The sequence below is a fragment of the Mixophyes fleayi genome, chromosome 5 (genome assembly GCF_038048845.1).
Source record: "Mixophyes fleayi isolate aMixFle1 chromosome 5, aMixFle1.hap1, whole genome shotgun sequence".
Classification (NCBI taxonomy): domain Eukaryota; kingdom Metazoa; phylum Chordata; class Amphibia; order Anura; family Limnodynastidae; genus Mixophyes; species Mixophyes fleayi.
The window spans coordinates 26,778,111-26,799,563 of NC_134406.1; the positions used below are offsets into that span (position 1 = coordinate 26,778,111).

The 21,453-nt window shown below is 41.8% G+C and overlaps 1 protein-coding gene across 2 annotated transcripts in view; it reads left to right on the plus strand.

The window, feature by feature from the left end:
• Positions 1 to 21,453, plus strand: part of RUNDC3B (RUN domain containing 3B) — a 149,654-nt gene that overhangs the window by 111,988 nt on the left and 16,213 nt on the right. The window contains exon 9 of one of the 2 annotated variants that reach the window (XM_075211889.1): positions 21,044 to 21,190. The exons of the other annotated variant lie outside the window; for it this stretch is intronic. Within the exon in view, the coding sequence (XP_075067990.1) occupies positions 21,044 to 21,190 (147 nt within the window). The remainder of the gene's footprint in view (positions 1 to 21,043; positions 21,191 to 21,453) is intronic. 2 annotated transcript variants of the gene reach the window in all.

Consider the following 21,453-nt stretch of genomic DNA (forward strand, 5'->3'; position numbering starts at 1 on the left):
GCAAAGAAAATTGTACAAGACTTTGTGTGTAGGTTCGGTATCCCTAGAATCATTGAAAGTGATAGGGGTACCCATTTTACTGGTGATGTCTTCCAAAATATGTGTAAAGTCATGGGAATCAGTAGCAGACTTCACACCCCTTACCGACCACAAGCCAGTGGTAAGGTGGAGAGAGTAAACGGTACTATCAAGAACAAACTAGGTAAGATAATGGCTGAAACTGGGTTGGCATGGCCTGAGGCTTTGCCGTTGGTCCTCCACAGCATTCGAACCACTCCTAGACCTCCTCTTAATCTGTCCCCCTTTGAGATACTGTTCGGACGACAACCTCATTTGATCGTGAGTCCACAAGACGACTTAAAGTGTAATAATGAAGTGACTGTACAATATCTTATAAGAATGAGTAGACAGCTGAAACAACAACAACAAAAACTAAAAATGCTGTCACCTGGTATGCCAGAAACGAACTGTCATGATGTTGAACCTGGAGACTATGTTATGATCCGCAATTTCTTACGTTCAGGTTGTTTAACAGACCGTTGGGAAGGCCCGTACCAAGTGCTGCTGACCAGTACTACATCACTGAAGGTTGCAGAGAGAGACACTTGGGTCCATTCCACCCACTGCAGGAGAGTCCATAATCCGGAGAAAGTGCAAGACAAGACTCAGACCGACGACATAGAGCTGTCACTTGTGAGCCTGTTCCGGGAGACCTAAAGCCTGCATATTAAGACACCTGAACCAGAGACGTTGCCTCAGAACTATCTTTCCAGCGATGGAGTGGCGGTTTTTGTTTTTCTTTTGTTCCAGGATTTTCCTTGTTTTTACTTTTTCTAGGACATTCTATTTTTGTGAAGGAGAATGGAGGATGGAGGAGAGTTCTGGGAGTGATACGGATGAAATGGAGGCCGAAGAAAAGTTAATAGGATATCCTGAGCAGCCCATTATCAAACTTGGTCCAGGGGTTATGAAAAGGTCTGCTAGCTCAGGAACTCGGAGGCAGTGTGAGGGGCTATTGTCTGATGAGTATTGTATCTGCAAGTTCTGCAACTCCCTAGTTGACGAGAGATGCATCCAACGATGCCAGTCCCCCAGTACTCTGAATATAGGCGGGCATCCATTGGAGGATTATCACTCCCTGGTGGGTAAGGTGCTAAACCAAACTGAGTGTTGGGTGTGCTCTCACGTGCCTCAAGGGCAGCATAACATAGGACTAGTGCCATTCCCACTAAACATATCCGAAGTACTCGAATTAAGGGGTGGGAGGCCCATAGAAGGGAGGTACAATAACACTAGGTCCCCTAGTCTGACGCTTCGACAATACTCCATAGGCAGATCGTTGCTGTGCCTAAACATATCTCATGCAAAGCGCCTGGAGAATTGGGAGGCTGACCTATCAGATCAGACAATGGCTCGCCACACTCATTTTAGAGAGAGACCCACAAGGTCACTACTAGGCAGAAATGCTGATGGAAGTCACAAGTTAGGGCGTATAACCAAACATAAGAAGGTATCTATTGGAAAAGTCTCTACAGATAAATGTGAAAATATCATTAATGCCGACACGTGTCTAGAGCAGATGGAGACACTAGGCATGGGTAGTTTTATCAAAACTCTGTGTGATATAATTCATGGGCATACTGTTCCTTATGTTCTCCCTGATGATGTGTATTTTGTTTGTGGGAGGAAAGCTTATTCCTGGGTGACTCCGAGTTCCAAGGGCTTGTGTTTCTTAGCTAAACTGGTTCCTGAAATCATGACTATTACTCATGAAGAAATGGTAGATATTCACAAGACTACATCACCACCATACATACACACACAGTATGAACACCGTGGCAAGAGAAATATGATTCCTGGTGAGGAACCCATAGCTACAAAAGTGATTAGTGAAACTGCTGGTTTCCAAGTTATGGTTGCTCTAGATCTCACCAGGACCGCTCGGGGAACATTAAACTTTAAGTATATCCAAGACCTAGCTAAATTAATAGATAATATCACCGAGATGTATGATGACACTTTCAGGTATACTGGAAGGGAGCTACAAGCGTACAAGAAGGAGTTGGTGCAACATAGACTGGTACTAAATTATCTCACCTCTATTACTGGTGGGTACTGTGTGACACTGGCCACCCAGTTCGGTGTCAAATGTTGCACGTACATTACTAATAATACGGAAGACCCTAAAGAGGTTATAGACCGGAAGATGGATGAAATTTTGCAGCTGAAATGGGAATTTCGAAAGAGCCATAATTCTTCGTTATATGAGGTCGGGGAAAAGGTGGCGGGTTGGTTCTCATGGTTGAACCCAGCAAAATGGTTCTCTGGTCTGGGGGAGTGGGTACAGGAAATGATTGCGAGTGTAGGTAAGCTCCTTCTCCTTATACTGGGTGTCATCTTAGCAATTGGTTTAGTTGTCAAATGTGTTCCTACTGTGTTGAAGTGTGGAAAACGGTCTCATAAGAGTAACACTGAGAAAGAGACTGAAAGGGTGGTACCAGATACCGAGATCATGGTCTGTGAAGAAGTATTGTATAATCCTGAACTTGAAACGGTGATTGGGTGATAGTTTATTACACTATCAAAGGGTGGAACTGTCGAAGTCAGCAAATTGGATAAAGTCATTTCAATTAAAGTCTAGCAAACTTGGTTGTCTTTGTCTGAAAAGATGCGTACGGTACGCTATGTCGTACAAGGGCACGCTACGGCGTGAAAGGGCGTACGCATCCACTACACGTGGCAGCAACAGTAATTGGTCTTTTACCATACATTTGCACAAACACGCATACTTATAAAATAGTACACATTATTGGTAGTTGCAACACATAGTCAGTTATGTCGAAATATAGTAGTATTTATATGTTATATCAGAGTTACATGCATATTAGTGAAATACACAGAACGGGTTAAAGGAATAACATCATGAGTGGTATCATAATGAACCTTGTTACATATCCTACTGTTTGGTGCGCTCTGCGAGGGAATCGCAGAGTGCATACGCAAGTTATGAATGATAGGGAATTATGAACTACTTAAGAGTAAGGAATTCTGGCGGGAAGAGCAGAGCATACCCCCTGCAGAGATGACCCCCTCCTTTGGATTCCTTAGGATGAACCAGCCAATGATTGACGACCCCTTGGACATTCCTGAGACCCGGACCAATAGATGCAAGCCATACCATCTTCATTGTATTACTGTACTTGATTGTGTATATAAGCAGCAGCTTGTGATCCAGAGGGCAGACTTCTTGTCCCCAGACTTCAGGATTGAATGACTGCACTGGATCCAGAGCGCCTGCGTTAAGTAACGGCTGTATTTACTATTACATCGCTTGAGCATATTTTTTCAACTTATTGCGAATAAATATTTGTGCGTTGGAAACACAAATCGAGGTTCGACAATCGTTATTGGTTAGCGACAATACGCACATTACAAGGTGTTTATTTAGCAGGTTTAAATAAAAAAAATAAAGGAAATAGTACGAACTGAAAATTGCTGATACTGCACAGGGATTTCTGAGTGAAGCTGAATACTGATAGCAAAGGAATACAGCAGATGCAGGTACAATGGCTGGGTAGAGAGAAATCCGGTATAGTGAAGTCAGCAGCAACATGTGAAAGTCCCTGAGCACAGGAGACGCAGGAGAACACAACTATGAGGAATAGCAACAAAACAATAGTGACCAGCACAGGTAATATAGATAAGTATAAATAGGAATCCTAAGACGGCTTAGTCATGGGGAATAGGATTCCCATGACTAAGCAGTCAAAGGCGAAACGTACGCTTGGCCAGACATCAGGTCATGTGACATCGGACCCATAAGTGGTAGTTACTGATCGCGGTGGATGGCCGCTATTTATCACATTGATCGCCTCCTTAGATCACTCATTTTACAATATATAGAGAAGTGAATGTGTATAGCTACATATGTGTGCTTGGTGTGACTGCATAAAATTTTTAGCAGCCAATCTGCATATAATTGTCCTTCCAGCATAGGGGGGGTGGCAAGTGGTAGATCATAAAGCAATATAATCATACATTCCTAACCTCTATTGGATTGCACAGATAACCAAGGTGGTCAATAAAGGTTTAAGCACTCAGTTTGAAATATGTTTGCTGTTAGCAAGGGGTAACATAGAAATAAATAACCTTTTATACACCAATTGGGAATACTATGTCTATATATGTAATCTTGAATATGTAGAACATAAACAAACTGAGAGACCCAAACAAGAGATGATTCAATATCAAATGTGAGATATAATATCTGCTTTTGATAAAACGAACTGGGACATCCTTGTGGCTCCTGTTTACCTTTATATAAACATCCTAAATTTATATAGCGGTGCATATGACAGCTATAGTTTGGGCAATATCCATATATCTCCTGATATGAGTAAGGATGGTAGGATGTAAAAATATGATGACCCATGGCTATTGAACCTATTGAAGTCATATAATGAGAATGATTTAATTGATAAAAGAAAGTGACTCTTACCTGAGAAAAATATAGTAGTTAAATGAATCCTTTCAAGTGTTACCATGTGAGATCTAAGTTAATATGTGTGATCAGTCCCAACCTAGAGTGTATTTATTTATTTGAATCACTTATTTTTCCTACTTTATCACTATATTTTTATATATATTCGCCTACACTCTTCTGGTCATTTATCATATTTTAATACTACCTAATAAAGTTTTGGTTTTAACTATTATAGTGACTGTTTTAGACTGGAGTGCTGCAAGATTCAACTCTTGCCCTTTTCTTTTTTTACATGATAAATAGGGAATTACCATGTGCAGGAGATAATTGGTGCAACAGGTTAACCCTTAGTAATGACAAAGGAAAAGGCACAATAGCAGCACCTCTGGTGAATAGAGGTACTGCCAAATCAACATTAATGTAACAAGTCCAAGGTTCTGGAGGCCGGAGCTGCCAATACAAAGCAGCATATAATGCAGAAAGCTGCAGGCAGATTCTGATCATAATTTGCATAAAACCACTCAAAACAGATGCTCGTGGTGCTGATAGTGGAAAAACAGCTATACTGGATGTCGAACTTTCTAATTCACAAACACTGGCATGGAGGGCTGATGCGTTTCGTCACAAGTGACTAGGTCAAGGATTTACATTGCAAAAAAAGGATAAGCAAAGTGACAATTGTTTTATACCCTCTAATATGAGATTACAAAGGGACATAAATAGTCACTGAATAGACACTGGTTTATCATGAAAAAGATTAAAAAAACTATTTTAGGTCCTTCACCTAAAGTAGTATTTATTAAGTCAGTCTTACACAAGGAGCTATCCATTTCAAGCTCCTTTATAAAATGTGGTGATTAGTTGAAATCTAAGGGAAACCAGAATAAATTATATAACACCAATCCATATATTAAGTGTGACACTTAATTTGTCATTTATCTAATTGAATGTCCCTCTGGACTTTAGTATATTGGTCTGAAGAAACGTAGCCTCGGGACCCATGTCATAGAGAACATCAGAAATATTAAGAAGGGTTTTGCGGTACATAATGTGTTGAATCATTTTATGTTATTCCATGACTATGCTTTATGGGTATGCTTTGGCAGATCGTAGTGGAGGTTTAATTGCATTATGTAATAAATTAGTGATCTATTAAATGGGAACTTGAGTGTTTAAGTGTTGAGAATAATTGGGATGGTTCTCCTTGATGATGTCACTTGTGTGAAGAAAAGCGTGGGAGCTCCGCTCCAGTGTTTGGTAAGTAGATGCACTAAAGGTACAGTGACCTACACCATCTATATGAGTGGTTGTTTGCAATTTTTGATTTCTACCTTTGTGAGTAGATTTACTTCACTGCTTTTTTCATATGAATAAGGTCCTATTAAGCTATGATGCCCCTATTTTTCTTCTTTTAATGCTTCTGTTCAAAGTGGAAGATTATTTAAGTTTTGCTGCCTGGATAGCATGAGAGGAAGGTAGCAGCATGGAAGAATAATTGGGGTGCATTGGAATCTGATCTGTCCACCTTTTCAGGTGGTGTAATTTTGTAGCTTTACCTATAAAGGGTTTACTTGTTCTATACTGTCGATTAAGGTGTGTTTGAGTTCTTGATGATCGGTGGTTGTTGAGACCTACCTTGCATCAGCTACCAGCTATGGTACCTCTGGGCTATATAGGGTATTGGACATGGGTGTGCCAGTGGGACGAAAAATGGTATATCTACACAGCGTCGGACTGGCCTGCCGGGAAACCGGGTGATCCTCCGGTAGGCCCCAACACTGGTTAGCCACGCCCCCGCCCGGGTCCGTTCTTCGGTTGACAGGCAGGTCAGGTGACACTGACAGCACTGCACTGTCTTTTCAGTGCAGAGAACACAGACGCGACTGTGGCTCTCTGCACATGCGCCATGCAGACAGTCATTGGTAGATGAGTCACATGACTCATCTTGGAAGAAGACCCGCCCACGTTGGAGACGTCCTGCCGCCCAGAGGAACTACACAAAGAATGCAGGAGCCATTGATGATAAGGTTAGTAAAGCGCGCAGCGTTGCAGCAGTGAGCAGCCTGTCATTTTGGGGGAGAGGGACATGAGAGATGAGGGGCTGTAAGGGCATGAGAGAGGGGCAATAAGGGCATGTAAGATGAGGGTCAATAAGTGCATGTAAGATGAGGGGCAATAAGGGCATGTAAGAATAGGGTCAATAAGGGCATGAGAGAGGTGCAATAAGGGCATGTAAGATGAGGGGCAATAAGGGCATGTAAGATGAGGGGCAATAAGGGCATGTAAGATGAGGGGCAATAATGGCATGTAAGATGAGGGGCAATAAGGGCATGCAAGATGAGGGGCAATAAGGGCATGTAAGATGAGGGGCAATAAGGGCATGTAAGATGAGGGGCAATAAGGGCATGTAAGATGAGGGGCAATAAGGGCATGAGAGAGAGGTGCAATAAGGGCATGAGAGAGGTGCAATAAGGGCATGTAAGATGAGGGGCAGTAAGGGCATGTAAGATGAGGGGCAGTAAGGGCATGTAAGATGAGGGGCAGTAAGGGCATGTAAGATGAGGGCCAGTAAGGGCATGAGAGAGAGGTGCAATAAGGGCATGAGGCATAAGGGCATGTGAACTACCATGGCAGAGTGTGAAGAGGGGCAAAAGCAACATGGCAGAGTGTGAAGGGGGGCCAGGTCAGCATGGCACAGGGTGATGAAAGGGGGCCAGGAGATGGGGGGGAGCAAAAGCAGCATGGTGGGCACAGTGTGATCATAAGGAGGCACAGCATGGTGATTAAGGGAACTAGTGTGTGTCTGATGGCACAGTGGGCTTGTGGCAATGTAATGTTTGTGTGGTAGGTGGTGGCTAAGTATTAATTGTGGGTCCTATTGATTTAACGCCAGGACTGGTTGAAATTTTCTAAATGTACCCATTATTTTTTCCAAATAGGGCCGCCAACATTCCTGGATCCAGACAAGCCGCAAATAAAGAAACCAGCAGCCACAGGTGGTAGAAGTGACAAGAACAGGTAGGACAGTCTGTCTAGTTCAGTCTTGGCTAACCTGTGGCACTCCAGGTGTTGTGAAACTACAAGTCCCAGCATACCCTTCCAGCAATAGGCTGCTATATATTGGCATAGCATGCTGGGGCTTGTAGTTTCACAACACCTGGAGTGCCACAGGTTAGCCAAGCCTGGTCTAGTGGGACAATCCCGATTTTTGGTGACTGTTCTGCCCAATCTAAAGGGCAGGTCAAGACTGTGTACTCTTTATATACAACACTATGGTGCTATCTGTCCTTTGTGGGCTGACCACTCCCCCTCTAGTGTCTGGTCTCGCTTCTATGATGGCTGGCCACACGCCCTCTGGTGGGCCCCTAGCGTTGCAGTCCCCCGGTGGGCCCTTCATGCCCCAGTCCGACACTGTATCTACAAGTCCTTCTGTATAAAATACACTTCCATTACTCAGCCAGGAGGGGACTGTATATCATGTTGTTTTTATAGTATACAAGGCTACTGAATTATGATTTGAGGAATGCTATGGAGAGCTGAACCAGGGTGCAATCGAATCATTATTTTTATGCGACAAGGGACTTTATGCTTATTGTAGACAATTAGCTTTCTTCTGCATAGACTTTAAAACAGAATGGAGTTTTGCTTGATGGACTTTGAGATAGATAGAATAGGATATAATAGATAAATAGCATAAAATAGATTGGATAGAATGGATATCTGTCCCAGGTTCCATATATCGTTGGGAGGACTGTGGCCTGAATTAGAGAGCGGGTAGTGGGGAACTGCCAGTGCTATGATAAGGAAGAAGGGATACTACTATTCATGCTCTTTTTACAGGTATCCACAACCTCAGCCTCAATCCATTTGCTGTCCTGTCTGTGAACAGTAGTGGCCATGCCTCCTGCCAGAGTTAATGGTGTCCAGAGTCTACTCTTGGGGTAAATGTATCAAGCTGCAAATTTCTGTCGGGTTTGAAAAGTGGAGATGTTGCCTATATATCAGATTCTAGTTATTTATTTAGTACTTTCTACAAAATGATATTGACATGATTTGACATGTGGCAGCAGAAATAATGTGGCAAGCTAGATTGTGGCCGAGGGAAACCCGAGGGAAACCCGAGGGAAACCCAAGGGGTAGAAGAAAAAATGTAGGATCGAGAGATAGGGAAATTTGAATCACAGTTTCTATCAGGGATTTAACCTCACGCCAAAAGGGGATCAATTTCGAGCAGTCCCACCATATGTGTAGAAATGAGCCTACGCCAGAGCATAAACGCCAACATCTGTCGGAGGAATCAGGTAAGATCTTATGGAAGCGTGTAGGGACGTAATACCTTCGATAGAGGAGTTTATATACATTTTCTTTTATTTGGACACAAATTGAACTAGAGGCGCCATTGTCCCATATTTCATGAACAGTGTAATTTACAGTGGTCAAAGTGGAAATTTAGAAGTGGTGGTATGAAAAACATAATGGGAATATAAGTGAATAGAAGTTAATAGTTTTACAATGAAGGCAGTAGGAGAAGTGGTGGTATGATATACCACTGTATACACCCCACTTCTACCACTGTATATATATATGTATAATGTAAGTGACTGGAATGTGATAGTGTTACAATGAAGGCAGTAGGAGAAGTGGTGGTATGATATACCACTGTATACACCCCCACTTCTACCACTGTATATATATATGTATAATGTAAGTGACTGGAATGTGATAGTGTTACAATGAAGACAGTAGGAGAAGTGGTGGTATGATATACCACTGTATACACCCCACTTCCACCACTTGTAACAATTATGGAATGGAAATGCTGTTTTTCCTTTCATCCCATTTATTCTGCTGGCATGGATTTAATAGCATCACCCTAGTATGGTGATTTCAATGACCCTCACCAGCTCCAGGAGTATGGTGCCTGGTGTGCTAGCCACGTCCCAGGAGGCAAGGGTTAATATCTCCAGGGTTTTGGCTCTATACCCTCATAATGAATTACTGCTCTAACTACAAAAGCATCAGTTTCTATATATGAGCTAGACATCCTTTTAAGATGAACTAATGGCCAATAAAACACTTTAGCTTTTGACACTGAAAGGTCCAGAGAGAAATGTATTCCACAGTATATCTTCCTCTTCTTAATCCCATGAATGCTATTGAGTGCTACAATGCATTTATATTCTCTAACGTCTCAATGAGTCATCCTGTTCTGAACAGCATTTCCACAGTATGAGTGGACATTATTTTCTTCTACTTGAGTCTGGTATTCAGTGAAAATTGTTGTCAATAAAAGATTTTCTGCAAAGAGATGCTGGAAGCATTAGAGCAGAGGTAGACAACCTGTGCTGCTCCATTTATGATGGTACTACAACTCCCAGCTTGTGAAATCTGACATGACATGCTTGGAGTGTTTCACCAGTGGCACTCCTGGTATGGTGAAACTACAACTGCCAGGTCGCCACAGGCTGTCTGCCTCTGCATTAGAGCAGTTTTGTGTTTTTATTTTAAAACTCTGTTTCTATGAAGAAGAATCAGGCATATTTAAATTGTTTATTTTGCTACATTTGTCTGAGGATATCCTCACCACTTCAGCATCTTTAACCTGGCGTTTTCACTACAACATTTTACTTGATGTTTTCGCTGTTACGTTTTCATTGCTTATTTCTGATTTGCCTACAAAGTTAATTGCCTCTTTATTTGCAACATTATTATTGCTTTACTGCAGTTTTCAAACGTGCTAATAGCTATGGGAGGAAGAAAAGAAGAAGGAAGGAGCCCTATTGTGATGTCATTTCTGGTTATTTTAATATACAATGACGTATGCTTGTACGAGAGGTGATAGGAGACGGGCTTCTATATTGAATTGTGCTATATATCGAAGTTACATCGTGGTCCTCGGGTTTCAGTAATCTTTTTCCTTGTCAATTACCCTCTTTAATCCTCACAATATGGCCGAAGTTGTGCAGGGCATAAATGTACACAAAGAAATAGTGCAATATGTATAAATACATTTTAATGAAGTACAAACTAGAACATATACAATATAAAAGAAAATGAAACTGCTTATCTAAAGATCCTTAATATCAGTCTCATCCGAATTTGTATTTATATGTACTTCCTCACCTTTAAAGATCCTGATCTATAGTTTTTGAGAAAAGACTGTTTTTAAGATAGACTACCAGGTCTTGTTTATCAAATAAATTTGCATATAAAGTAAATCTAACTTCACTTCTTCCCCGTCTATTCTGCCCTATCTACACAGTAAAATGGCTGCCGTTCCCTTACAGCACGGCACAATGGCTGCCGTTGCCCTACAGCGCGGCACATGGCACAATGGCTGCCGTTGCCCTACAGCGCGGCACATGGCACAATGGCTGCCGTTGCCCTACAGCGCTGCACATGGGACAATGGTTGCCGTTGCCCTACAGCGCTGCACATGGGACAATGGCTGCCGTTACCCTACAGCGCGGCACATGGGACAATGGCTGCCGTTGCCCTACAGCGCGGCACATGGGACAATGGCTGCCGTTGCCCTACAGCGCGGCACATGGGACAATGGCTGTCGTTGCCCTACAGCGCGGCACATGGGACAATGGCTGCCGTTGCCCTACAGCGCGGCACATGGCACAATGGCTACCGTTGCCCTACAGCACTGCACATGGTACAATGGCTGCCGTTTCCCTACAGCACGGCACAATGGCTGCCATCATCCTCATACCCAGTGAGTTTTGTCCTCAAAATAGAGTATGATTATATTACTATGCTAGGTATATGAGCATTTATTCTGTAATTACAAGCCTCATATTACAGAGAAATACAGCAACTGCCATGTGCTGGTCAGACATATATTGTAGATCACCCTATAGTCATCCACTTGTTGCACAGATACCCACTCCCCAGTACATATACCCACTAACTGCTGACATATGTTGTACAGACGACCCCCCAGCCACGTACATGAAAGCAAGTCCTTTTCAGACAGACCCAGGTGCCTCCTCGTCAAGCCTGCTCTATAGAGGTTTCCAAGTCATTTTATGTATATTGGTAAAGGAAAGTAGGGAAAGCAATGTACAAGCCCAGACTGATATCTTTAGTATCCCACTTTATATACGGCATCTGCAGTTTCCAACAGGCTTGTAAATATGTTGGACTTTGTACAAAGGGTTTCATTTATAAGTGTGTATTGCACAATCATGTAGCCTATTCAGTGCTCTTGAACATTAAGGGGCATATTCAGTTAGGTTTTTGCTCCGCGATTTCGCGCGTGTTAAGTGACAATACGGTACAACATCGTGGATTTCTCTTCGCAACCCTATGGGGTGTGCACATAAATCCGCGATGTTGCGGTATCGGGACTCATGCAGCCGCGCATAATCGTAGACTGAAAAACTAATTGAATATGCCCCTAATAATCCAAAAAATAATGTATACAAATGGACCTGTACTCACACACACTCTTTCAATGGGAGCACTCATTAAGTACATAGTACGCTATGCTGTAGGGAAGCTCTGAGACGTGTTAATGAAAGCGCTCGGCGCGCTCTTTTACAGCGAGTACAAGGTTTTGTACTTTCATCTAGTGTGTTCTATGCCTGTGTGTATGAGCGCTGAGCAACTGGGGATTGTCTCCTTTCTTTGTACCAAAATGTAGCCTAAAACTAGTGTACAAAAAACAAACTCGAAATATTATAAATGATACAATCATTAGCCAGTTGGCAAGGGCAGTAATATAAAAATAAAATAGGCATTGATCAAAACCTTAACTGAGCATCTGAGGAATTAGTTAGTGCAGAGTCTAGGCAGGGAGACCAAGGGCTAGATTTACTGAGCTGCGGGGTTGAAAAAGTGGGGATGTTGCCTATAGCAACCAATCAGATTCTAGCTTTCATTTATTTAGTACCTTCTACAAAATGATAGCTAGAATCTGATTGGTTGCTATAGGCAACATCCCCACTTTTTCAAACCCGCAGCTTAGTAAATCTAGCCCCAAATCTGGTTGGTTAAAATAGTGATTTGTGACCCATATGTTGGGGGCTAATTATTTATTTTTGTTTTCACATGGCTGAGTTTTTGTTTAATGCTACACAGCATAAAATGTAATTAACCACTTTCAAAAGTGCACTTTTTAAAAAAAACAAAAAAAACCTGGATGTTATATAGAACCTTAAATGAATCATAGGTTTTTGTTCTCGATTTCCTTTTCAATCTTCTGCTTGTACAATGGGGGAAAAAATAATATAAAAAATGAACTTACATTTGTGCCAGTGACACAGATTGAACCTAGACCCTTTGTAAAGCTCAGGGGAATAATTAAGATCAGTGTATTGCTGTGCTGAGAAATAAGGCCACTAATTGCAGGAGAAGATGTTTGTTGCTAAGGTCTACTTGTTGAACTTTCTTCACCTCCTGTAAATTCAATGCAATGACTCTCACTGAACTGAAGGAGAGAGAATCAGACTTGAAGTATGTGGGAGTTGTTGAATCCTTTTATGATGAGAAGGTTGGAGAGCAGAGATTCTGACAGGATTATCAGCAGGCCTGTGATGAGTGGAAAATGCAAATTACAGCTGTCTCCAAAACCATTAGCATTGTGTCTATACAGATCAAACAGATGAGTAACGGTTCACTCTTGTTAAAATATTGATTAGAATAAGTTTTCTGCTGAATAATATTCTGTCACTGCTGTGTTGTACATGCATTGAAGGTGATTAAAATATACCCGTTAACATCGGTGCATCTACAATGTACATGTCAGCTCTTCCAGGATTGTCTGGGAGACTCCAGAGATGAGCTAGGAACACACTACAGAATTTTCCACCAACTTTTTATGCCGATCGATTTTACATGTGATCGATGTTCTGATCGCTCGGTCCATGGACTGCATACACACTAGCCTTGTTTAGGACGATAAAAGGAGGAGCGGACGTTCCTTTAGCGACTTTTTACAGCCATGTTGTCGTGAACAATGACTGTAATTTTGTACTCACTGTTGTGGATCGGTCGGAAACTTATACACACTACACAACGGAAACGAGATTGGAACGAAAATATTAAACGGTACGACCAACCAAATGAGGCGACAATCGTCCATTTGTGCAGACTTTCGACCATCGTGTCACTGCACACACTGACCCGACTTTTGAACGAGCAGTCGTATGCCGGCTGATTTAGCCAATTATTGGACGAAAACCGTGCAGTGTGTACCCAGCTATAGTGGGTGGACTCGAGAGAGTTTGACAATCTCCCCTGAAGCCAGGCCAGACAAAGAAGAAGTGGTGCGCAGAAGACAGCATGATGACGCAATTGGCGTCATCATGCTGCAATGGGCGGAGTGTGATGACGCAGGTGGCGTCATTAAGGAGGCCCGCCTGCGAATTCATGCCACTCCCAATTGCATCTCTAGCAGTGGAGCTCTACAAAGCCAACAACTATGATTCACCCAGGTTACAAGCGATATGAACTCAGTGGATCTTGTAGCACTACAGTCCCCATCATGTCATGTCATAATAGTGCTCTCTTTGCATTTGTAATTACATTCTGGTCAGTAAAGCTTGGTCTTTTTTCATACCACTAATAAAGTGCATTTTTTCTAAATGTTTGTGCCTGTGTTTTTTTTTTTTTCATTCGGTCATGTTTTGTTTGTTTTTTTCCTCCCCACAAGGGGAGTTACAATTTAATACATGCTCTAACACTAGACACACTATGGGGGAAGCTCATCCAGATCTTGGTAAACCCAAGCATTCTCCCCCCTAGAAGTATACCCCTGTGATTAGGTGGCCAAGATTTTTATGTGCCATGGAAGCAGGGCAGCAGCTGCAAATACACAGCATTCTATTAACCACTAGTGTATACGCAGCATTCTATTAACCACTAGTGTATACGCAGCATTCTATTAACCACTAGTGTATACGCAGCATTCTATTAACCACTAGTGTATACGCAGCATTCTATTAACCACTAGTGTATACGCAGCATTCTATTAACCACTAGTGTATACGCAGCATTCTATTAACCACTACTGTATACGCAGCATTCTATTAACCACTAGTGTATACGCAGCATTCTATTAACCACTAGTGTATACGCAGCATTCTATTAACCACTAATGTATACGCAGCATTCTATCAACCACTAGTGTATGCGCAGCATTCTATTAACCACTAGTGTATGCGCAGCATTCTATTAACCACTAGTGTATGCGCAGCATGCTATTAACCACTAGTGTATACGCAGCATGCTATTAACCACTAGTGTACACGGAGCATTCTATCAACCACTAGTGTATATGCATCACTCTATTAATCACTGTGCTTGTGATCTGACAGCCAGGAGCCGCTTCTTATGGTTCCTGACAGATGCACAGGAACCACGGACTGTCATCATCATCATCAACATTTATTTACATAGTCCCAGCAAATTCCGTAGCGCTTTACAATTACAATAATAAAACAATACTGTGTAATACAGACAGAAAAGTAAGAAGGCTGTCACTGATAGCTTTCTTCCTGTGCAGTGGAAAGAGGGAGTAAACGCCACCTAGAAAGTTATGATTTGTACACACGTTCTGCTAGGTGAAGAGGTTGTGCAGCAGAACGTGTATGGTGGGAGGTTGGATAAGGGTTAGGGACTTTCTGATTGCATTTTATAGCAGTGCATTTTAAGTGGCTCTGTCATGCCTCCAGTAAACCACATTGTGCATTTAAAAGCTCAAATAAAGATTTGTGCTGAAATATGTATATTAACAACGGGAACCAGCTTTTACAATTCCCAGTTCTAACCATTCCCCATGGCAGAGTGGGAGCAGACATCTGTCATTTTAAATGTCTAGAAATGCTGCTTTATCTGTTTCCTTTATCACATTTGCACACAGCAGCATCCCAGCAATCATTTCAGCAATCAACTGTGTCATTTTGCAGCGGGGACGAGGTCAGATGCCGCAAGTCCCTGAGAATTGCGGCATTTTGGATCTAATTTTGCCCACTTCACTAGGAAGTAGACTGATGCGGGAGGCTGCAATACTCTCCCGGGAGTCTGGGAGTCTCCTGGCCATTCCGGGAGAGTTGGCAAGTATGATCTAGGTGCTTTATATGCCTTTGGGCCAATACCAGCCCTCAGATATTCTTGGGCAAATTTTCTCCTAGACACAGAATGCTTGTGCCTAGAGATGGCAGGGCTTGCTGGTATCACCCCACCTCCTCACCCACACACCCAGCCTCCCCTTACAGTCTGACCTACCATACACTAGGCAGTACTGCAATTGCATGAAGAGAGTGAGTGATGGTTGCAATGAAATTGGCAGGCAGAGAAGAGGAGCTGTTCTCCAAGTTATGTTCCTCCATGTACCAGTTGATTGTATGAAGGTTCCGGGAACAGCGGATGTTATATGCAGTGAAATGCTTCAAATTTCATCACTGAAACCTTCCTTTCTCTATTTCCAAACCTGAATGTGTTACGTTCAGTACAGTATTATGAGATACGAGTCCTATTCTACCGATCCCCTAGGCACAGTGGAAGCAGACAATTTGTGGGTTGGACTAGTTTTCAATAACTAGGGACATCACCGATTGCCACAGTAGGGATTTTTGCAGAACCAGGCCATTTTTTGTAGGCTTAAAGTCATGCGGTCTGCCAGAAAAGAGTGACCCTCACAGGAGATGGGCATAGTATTGGAGATTCAAGAGGGGATTTTGGGGTGATCTAATTTTTTGAAGTCATTCTTAGTGATTTCATAGACTGGTTCCTCATTAGGTTCAGGCCACAAAATTGCTGCATCCACTCTATATAGGCAACAGGTGGACTTAAAAATGTATTTTACTTTTCCTGCATTTGCAGTAAGATAAGGCTTGTTTGGAATTATGCCTACAATAATTAGGTACACGGTGTCATTGAATGAGTTGTTCATTATGTAAATAAGACTTTTAACACACAAAGGCATAATGAAAACTTTGCTTTAATCACCCACACACAGTATTACTAAAATCAAGCAGATTTATGGCATTTAGTGCAAACAAAGCAACTCGCTGCTGCTCAAACAAAACAAAATTCCCACATTAAGGAACCACTGAAAGTGTAATATGAAAATGCACAGCTATAACAGGTGTGTGTGTGTGTGTGTGTCTCTCTCTCTTCCTCTCTCCCCCACTTCCATTTCATAATGACGAGGTTCCACCACTGTTTTGTCGCTCCCAAGGTACCCATGTTATTAAACTGTTGTCATATTAATGCTTTAAGAAAAAAAGTGAAATATAAATAAGTTTGATGTAAAGCAGAGACCGCAAAGAAGTAGTCACTGTGATATCACTGGCCCTGCTCATATGTGTATATCCACTTATACACACTATGAGGTACTGTAAGGTATAGAATCCACATAAAGCAGCAGGTAGTGTGCAATGTGCATTGTGGAAAGTGGACAGCTTTACCTTCACAGGCGCACACCTGCACCTCTTTCCTCTGCTTCTTGGCTACTAGGTGCCCTTCACATTGTGACCTAGCCTGCTGACAATAACAGCTGCTCCGTTCAGATGTCTGTACCATGCACACTTGTTTGCAAAGCAACAGGTATAAATGTGCTTTATGCTGCTGTGTAAGTGCGCTGTACTGACCATCCGTTACAGCCATAGCTTGTTTTTTTTTGACTCTTCCTGTCCATTAGTGACCCTGACCTTGGCTCACATCTTGACTGTGAACTATGCTCCTTGTCTTAACCTATGGCCTGACTTGTGTAAGATTCCCATAGTTAGCTGCTACCTAGGGGGGCAAACTTAAGGGATCCAGATTGTGGCTATAATGCAGCTAAATCCATTACATTTTTGAGGTGGTTGCTATCGAAACTCCACACCTCAGGTCAGCTAGCACCAACTTCAAGCAGCAAACTGAGTCTACATTGTATACTTGGGACCCCACAAATGTTTTATTGACAATTTAGTCTATTCTGGATTATAAAGCAGGACGCCAAGCAAATACCATATTATTAAGTTCCTACAAGGTCTGTACAAGGCACATAGACTAGCTTGTCTACTACTAGCATCAGTTGTAAGAGCTATTTCTGTTCCTGCACCTGCCATGCGTGTGTTTGTACAGTCAATCTCTACCTTGCACATTCCCTCACTACATTGCTGCAATGGAGACCTTAACCATATCTCGCCTGTGCAACAAGTACAATTGTGCTAGTTTGTGTGCAAACTGTGCTGTTATTAATACCCTTTACTGAATCTTCTTTTTTATGATCATTTCTGTCTACCAGTTACCTTGACCTTTATTTTTACCAATGCTGCATTTCACTCTTGTGAAGCTCCTGTCTGGACCATACCCCTTTTGGTACAGAGACAAGCTTATTGCATTTATTTCTGATTTTTTGGAAAGTCGTCAATGTCATGCGTTGGGTGTAAGCACAGGGTACTATGACTAGGTTATCCTGACAAAAGTCTGCTGTGCTATATGTCATGTGAACAATAAAAACATCATTTATCCAAGCATGAAGTTGTTATATCTGTCTGGTGTCCGTATCAAAGTGGTATCATTGTAGAATTACAAAGACAGCCAGATCCTGCTGTCAATCCAGTATAATATACCATAATATATATCTTCACACCATGTTTGCTATGTGCCTACGATTCAGTATCCTTCATTAGTTTCATTAACTGTGAAAATTAGCAGTTCTTTTTTATAAATCAGTTTGTATTTTAAGAGGCCATTTAATGTAAGGGCTTTTGGGATGTACCTTTAGAATTTGTGTTTTATTTACAAATTTATAAAGAGTTTATGTAACAGTGGAATAAGTATGATATTCTGACTTGTAGTAATTTACAGGTAGACTATCGCAAGTATTAGGTTGCTCCCTACCTGCAGTGTCTAGCAGTGATGTTAAAGTATAGAAGCAAAATTGTAGCAATATTTAAAACAAATCAAATTTCACGTTGGAACAGACAGATTTTTCAGAGATGTCTTGTTCCGTCGATACAATCATTCAGTTCCACTTCTGCTTTACCATTCTGACTGCATTTGTAAATTCACCTTTCACAGAATGTATTATCTAGCTAAATAGATCTGAGACAACAACAGTCAATCCTGCCTTGTGCTGTGTTTGCTTTAAGTATTTTAATAGTTAATCTTGTCTTGCCTCTCTTTCCAACCCTCAATTATTCCTCTATTTATGCCCATTGTTTACCTATTGTTTAGTCACCCCCCCCCCCCCCACCAGCATTATTCCAGCCTTGCTACTGAAAGCACAAACATTACAGATAGCAAATGAAAATGTCCCCAGAAAATATTAAGTGTTGCCAATTATGTAAAGGTGATTTATCAAATAATTGCAGTGATGAGTGAGCATAGCTCGGAAGCCTGCGGCAACAGATATCATTGAACATGAAATTACATTCATTGCAGATTAATTGCATGGTTCCCGAGTACGCTCATGCTGGATAGACGCTGCCGTCCCGCAGAGCTGCGCTGACTGTTCATCATGGAGAACTATACACAGCTTGCTCCAATATTTATCCCAGACACAGAGTAATATTTATTATGTTAGTGTTCTGTTACCTATATTAAATATATGGGGGGCTACTTATACTGCTGCCTTACTCGCGTAAAAGAATACACCTTTCTTTTAAATATACAAAAACTTAAAATAAGTGATCACTGGCTCTTTATTACCACGAAACCTTATAGGGATAAGCAATCTTCAAACGGATATTTCTGATCAATTAAAGTACACCTGTTGTCTACAGACAGTGGAGTCAGCTATTATGTATAAAATGCAACCCATCAATTTCGTAATAATCATTGAACCGTGCCTTAGTGATGTGGCTGTTTTCTAGTGAAACGGTTGGGTGCATTTTCACAAATAGTCGTCAGCTGCTGCCTCCAACAGGCGCTGTTAAATAGTGGGGGTCTCAACGGAGTGACCCTGCTTTATAAATAAAGGAAATATAAATATCTGTGCACACTAGAAGCTCACTTGCCAGGCATGCATGGTTGTCCCAAACATCTCCTGAGCCCCTCAACCCAAAATATCAGCAGTTGCGTATGCATAGCTCCCAACAACAGTCTTCTTGGAATCTCGATAAAGCACGACCACCTTTACTATCCTGAAAACACGGGTCAGTTGCCACGTGCACCATTGGCAGATGCACATGGAATCCTCTCACCATGGTGATGGTGCAATGATGACTACCTAATCTCAATCTAGACACAATCTAGGCACAATCTAGACAATTCATCTGCCAGTGTGTGGATCGGCCTCCAGCTGATAGCTCGTCATTGCATTGCTACTAAATCTATTCACATTATTTAACTTTCATTCCACTCAGACTGTTGCAGAAAAGGCAATTCCAACTTCGTTTTTAAAAAGGTAAACAATGGATGTGGGGGTGTGGTATTTTTTTATTATTTTTTTTTACATATGGTAATAATGTATTAAAATGTGTTGTTTTTTTGGGGGTTTTGTTTTTTACATCATTAATTTTGATGACCCGTTACTGTTGTTGTTGATATAAGATTAATTGTTGATATAATCCCCTTAGATTGTACGCTCCTCTGAGCAGGGCCATCTCTCCTCCTGTTTCCACCACTTCTAACTCTGCTCTCCAGCTACTTAGCCCTCCTCCTCGAGGGTCCTTCACCCCACGTCCACTCTCGCTCCCTCCTCCCCCCTGGGGGTCTCCCTGTCTTCCGCGCCCTCCTTCTTGGGCCCCGTCGTTTGCGGATCCTCCCTCCCCCTTCCCCGCCCTCTCTAGCTGTGCATTGAGCTTACTGAGTTGCTGTGTTTACTGTACTGTGCTGTCTCCCATTGTATTGTAATTTTGTTTGTCTCTGTACGGCGCTGCGGATGCCTTGTGGCGCCTTATAAATAAATATTAATAATGATAATAACATAAGATCTAAACATGGTTTGGCGTGACAAACCGTGCAAAGCATGAATGTCCCACTGAAATCAGGACAGCCTGGAGGTGTGACTATTCACACATCAATGTTTGTAAGTGGAGGTTACATATAGCAGCCATAATATCGATGAAACGGTTCCTGTACATAGCTGTAATTGCCAAAATATCTCTCAGAGGAGGGCATACATCCAAGAGTTTCAAATGATGAGATAACATTTTTAATAAATAGGTATATTTAGTTTTTTTCCTCCGCATTCATAGATAAGATCAGGCACTTGGACAGTAAAACTTTCAGTTATGAAAGTTGGGAGAGGGGTTTGCTTTTGTAAAACACAAAAAAATATGTTATATTCTTTTATTTTCTTTAATAGCAGAGACCTAATCAGCGGCAAAATTGTCTATTCCAACAGTGACAGCTGGAATCTCTAGTTACTCGTTACCGCTGCTGGATAATATATAGATTAATAGACTAATCTCAGCATTAATGAGGTTCTGCCTTTTCTTCAAGCAGACATGTAGGGAATAAAATCTTCTCATCAGGCCATTGGGATGTCGGCCTATTGTAATATTCCAGCCATTCATCATCTCCATTTTCCTCGAGCATCCATCCTGCCTCTGTTCGTTGTTTAGCCTTTATTTTGATAGAAAATAAAGGAGTTCACTGTCTATATCTTCACAGGACTGTACTAAAGAATAATGACTTAAGATCGAGACAGGAGTTAACCACTCACCTCACCAATCAGTGGCCTTCCCCAGGAGCTCTGGATGTTAAAGCTGTTGCTCTGGAGACATTGCTGCACCAAAAGCACAATGAACAGTGGGATGAGTAAGTTTAATATGTCATTGTTGTCAGACCAACCCCAACAGGAGTAATAACGTATATACCCAAGTGGTTCATACCAACTGATCGATGGCAGCAATCTGGACTTATGAATCATATGAACTCCTTAGAAATGTAAAGTGTACCTGTTGACCACACACAGTGAAGGCAGCTATTTTGTTATCTGCACTAATAGTCAGCCAATCGGTTCCCAGTAAACTAGTGACATCACTTCCTGCCTCAGTGATGTCACTGGGTTCTCGTTGGTT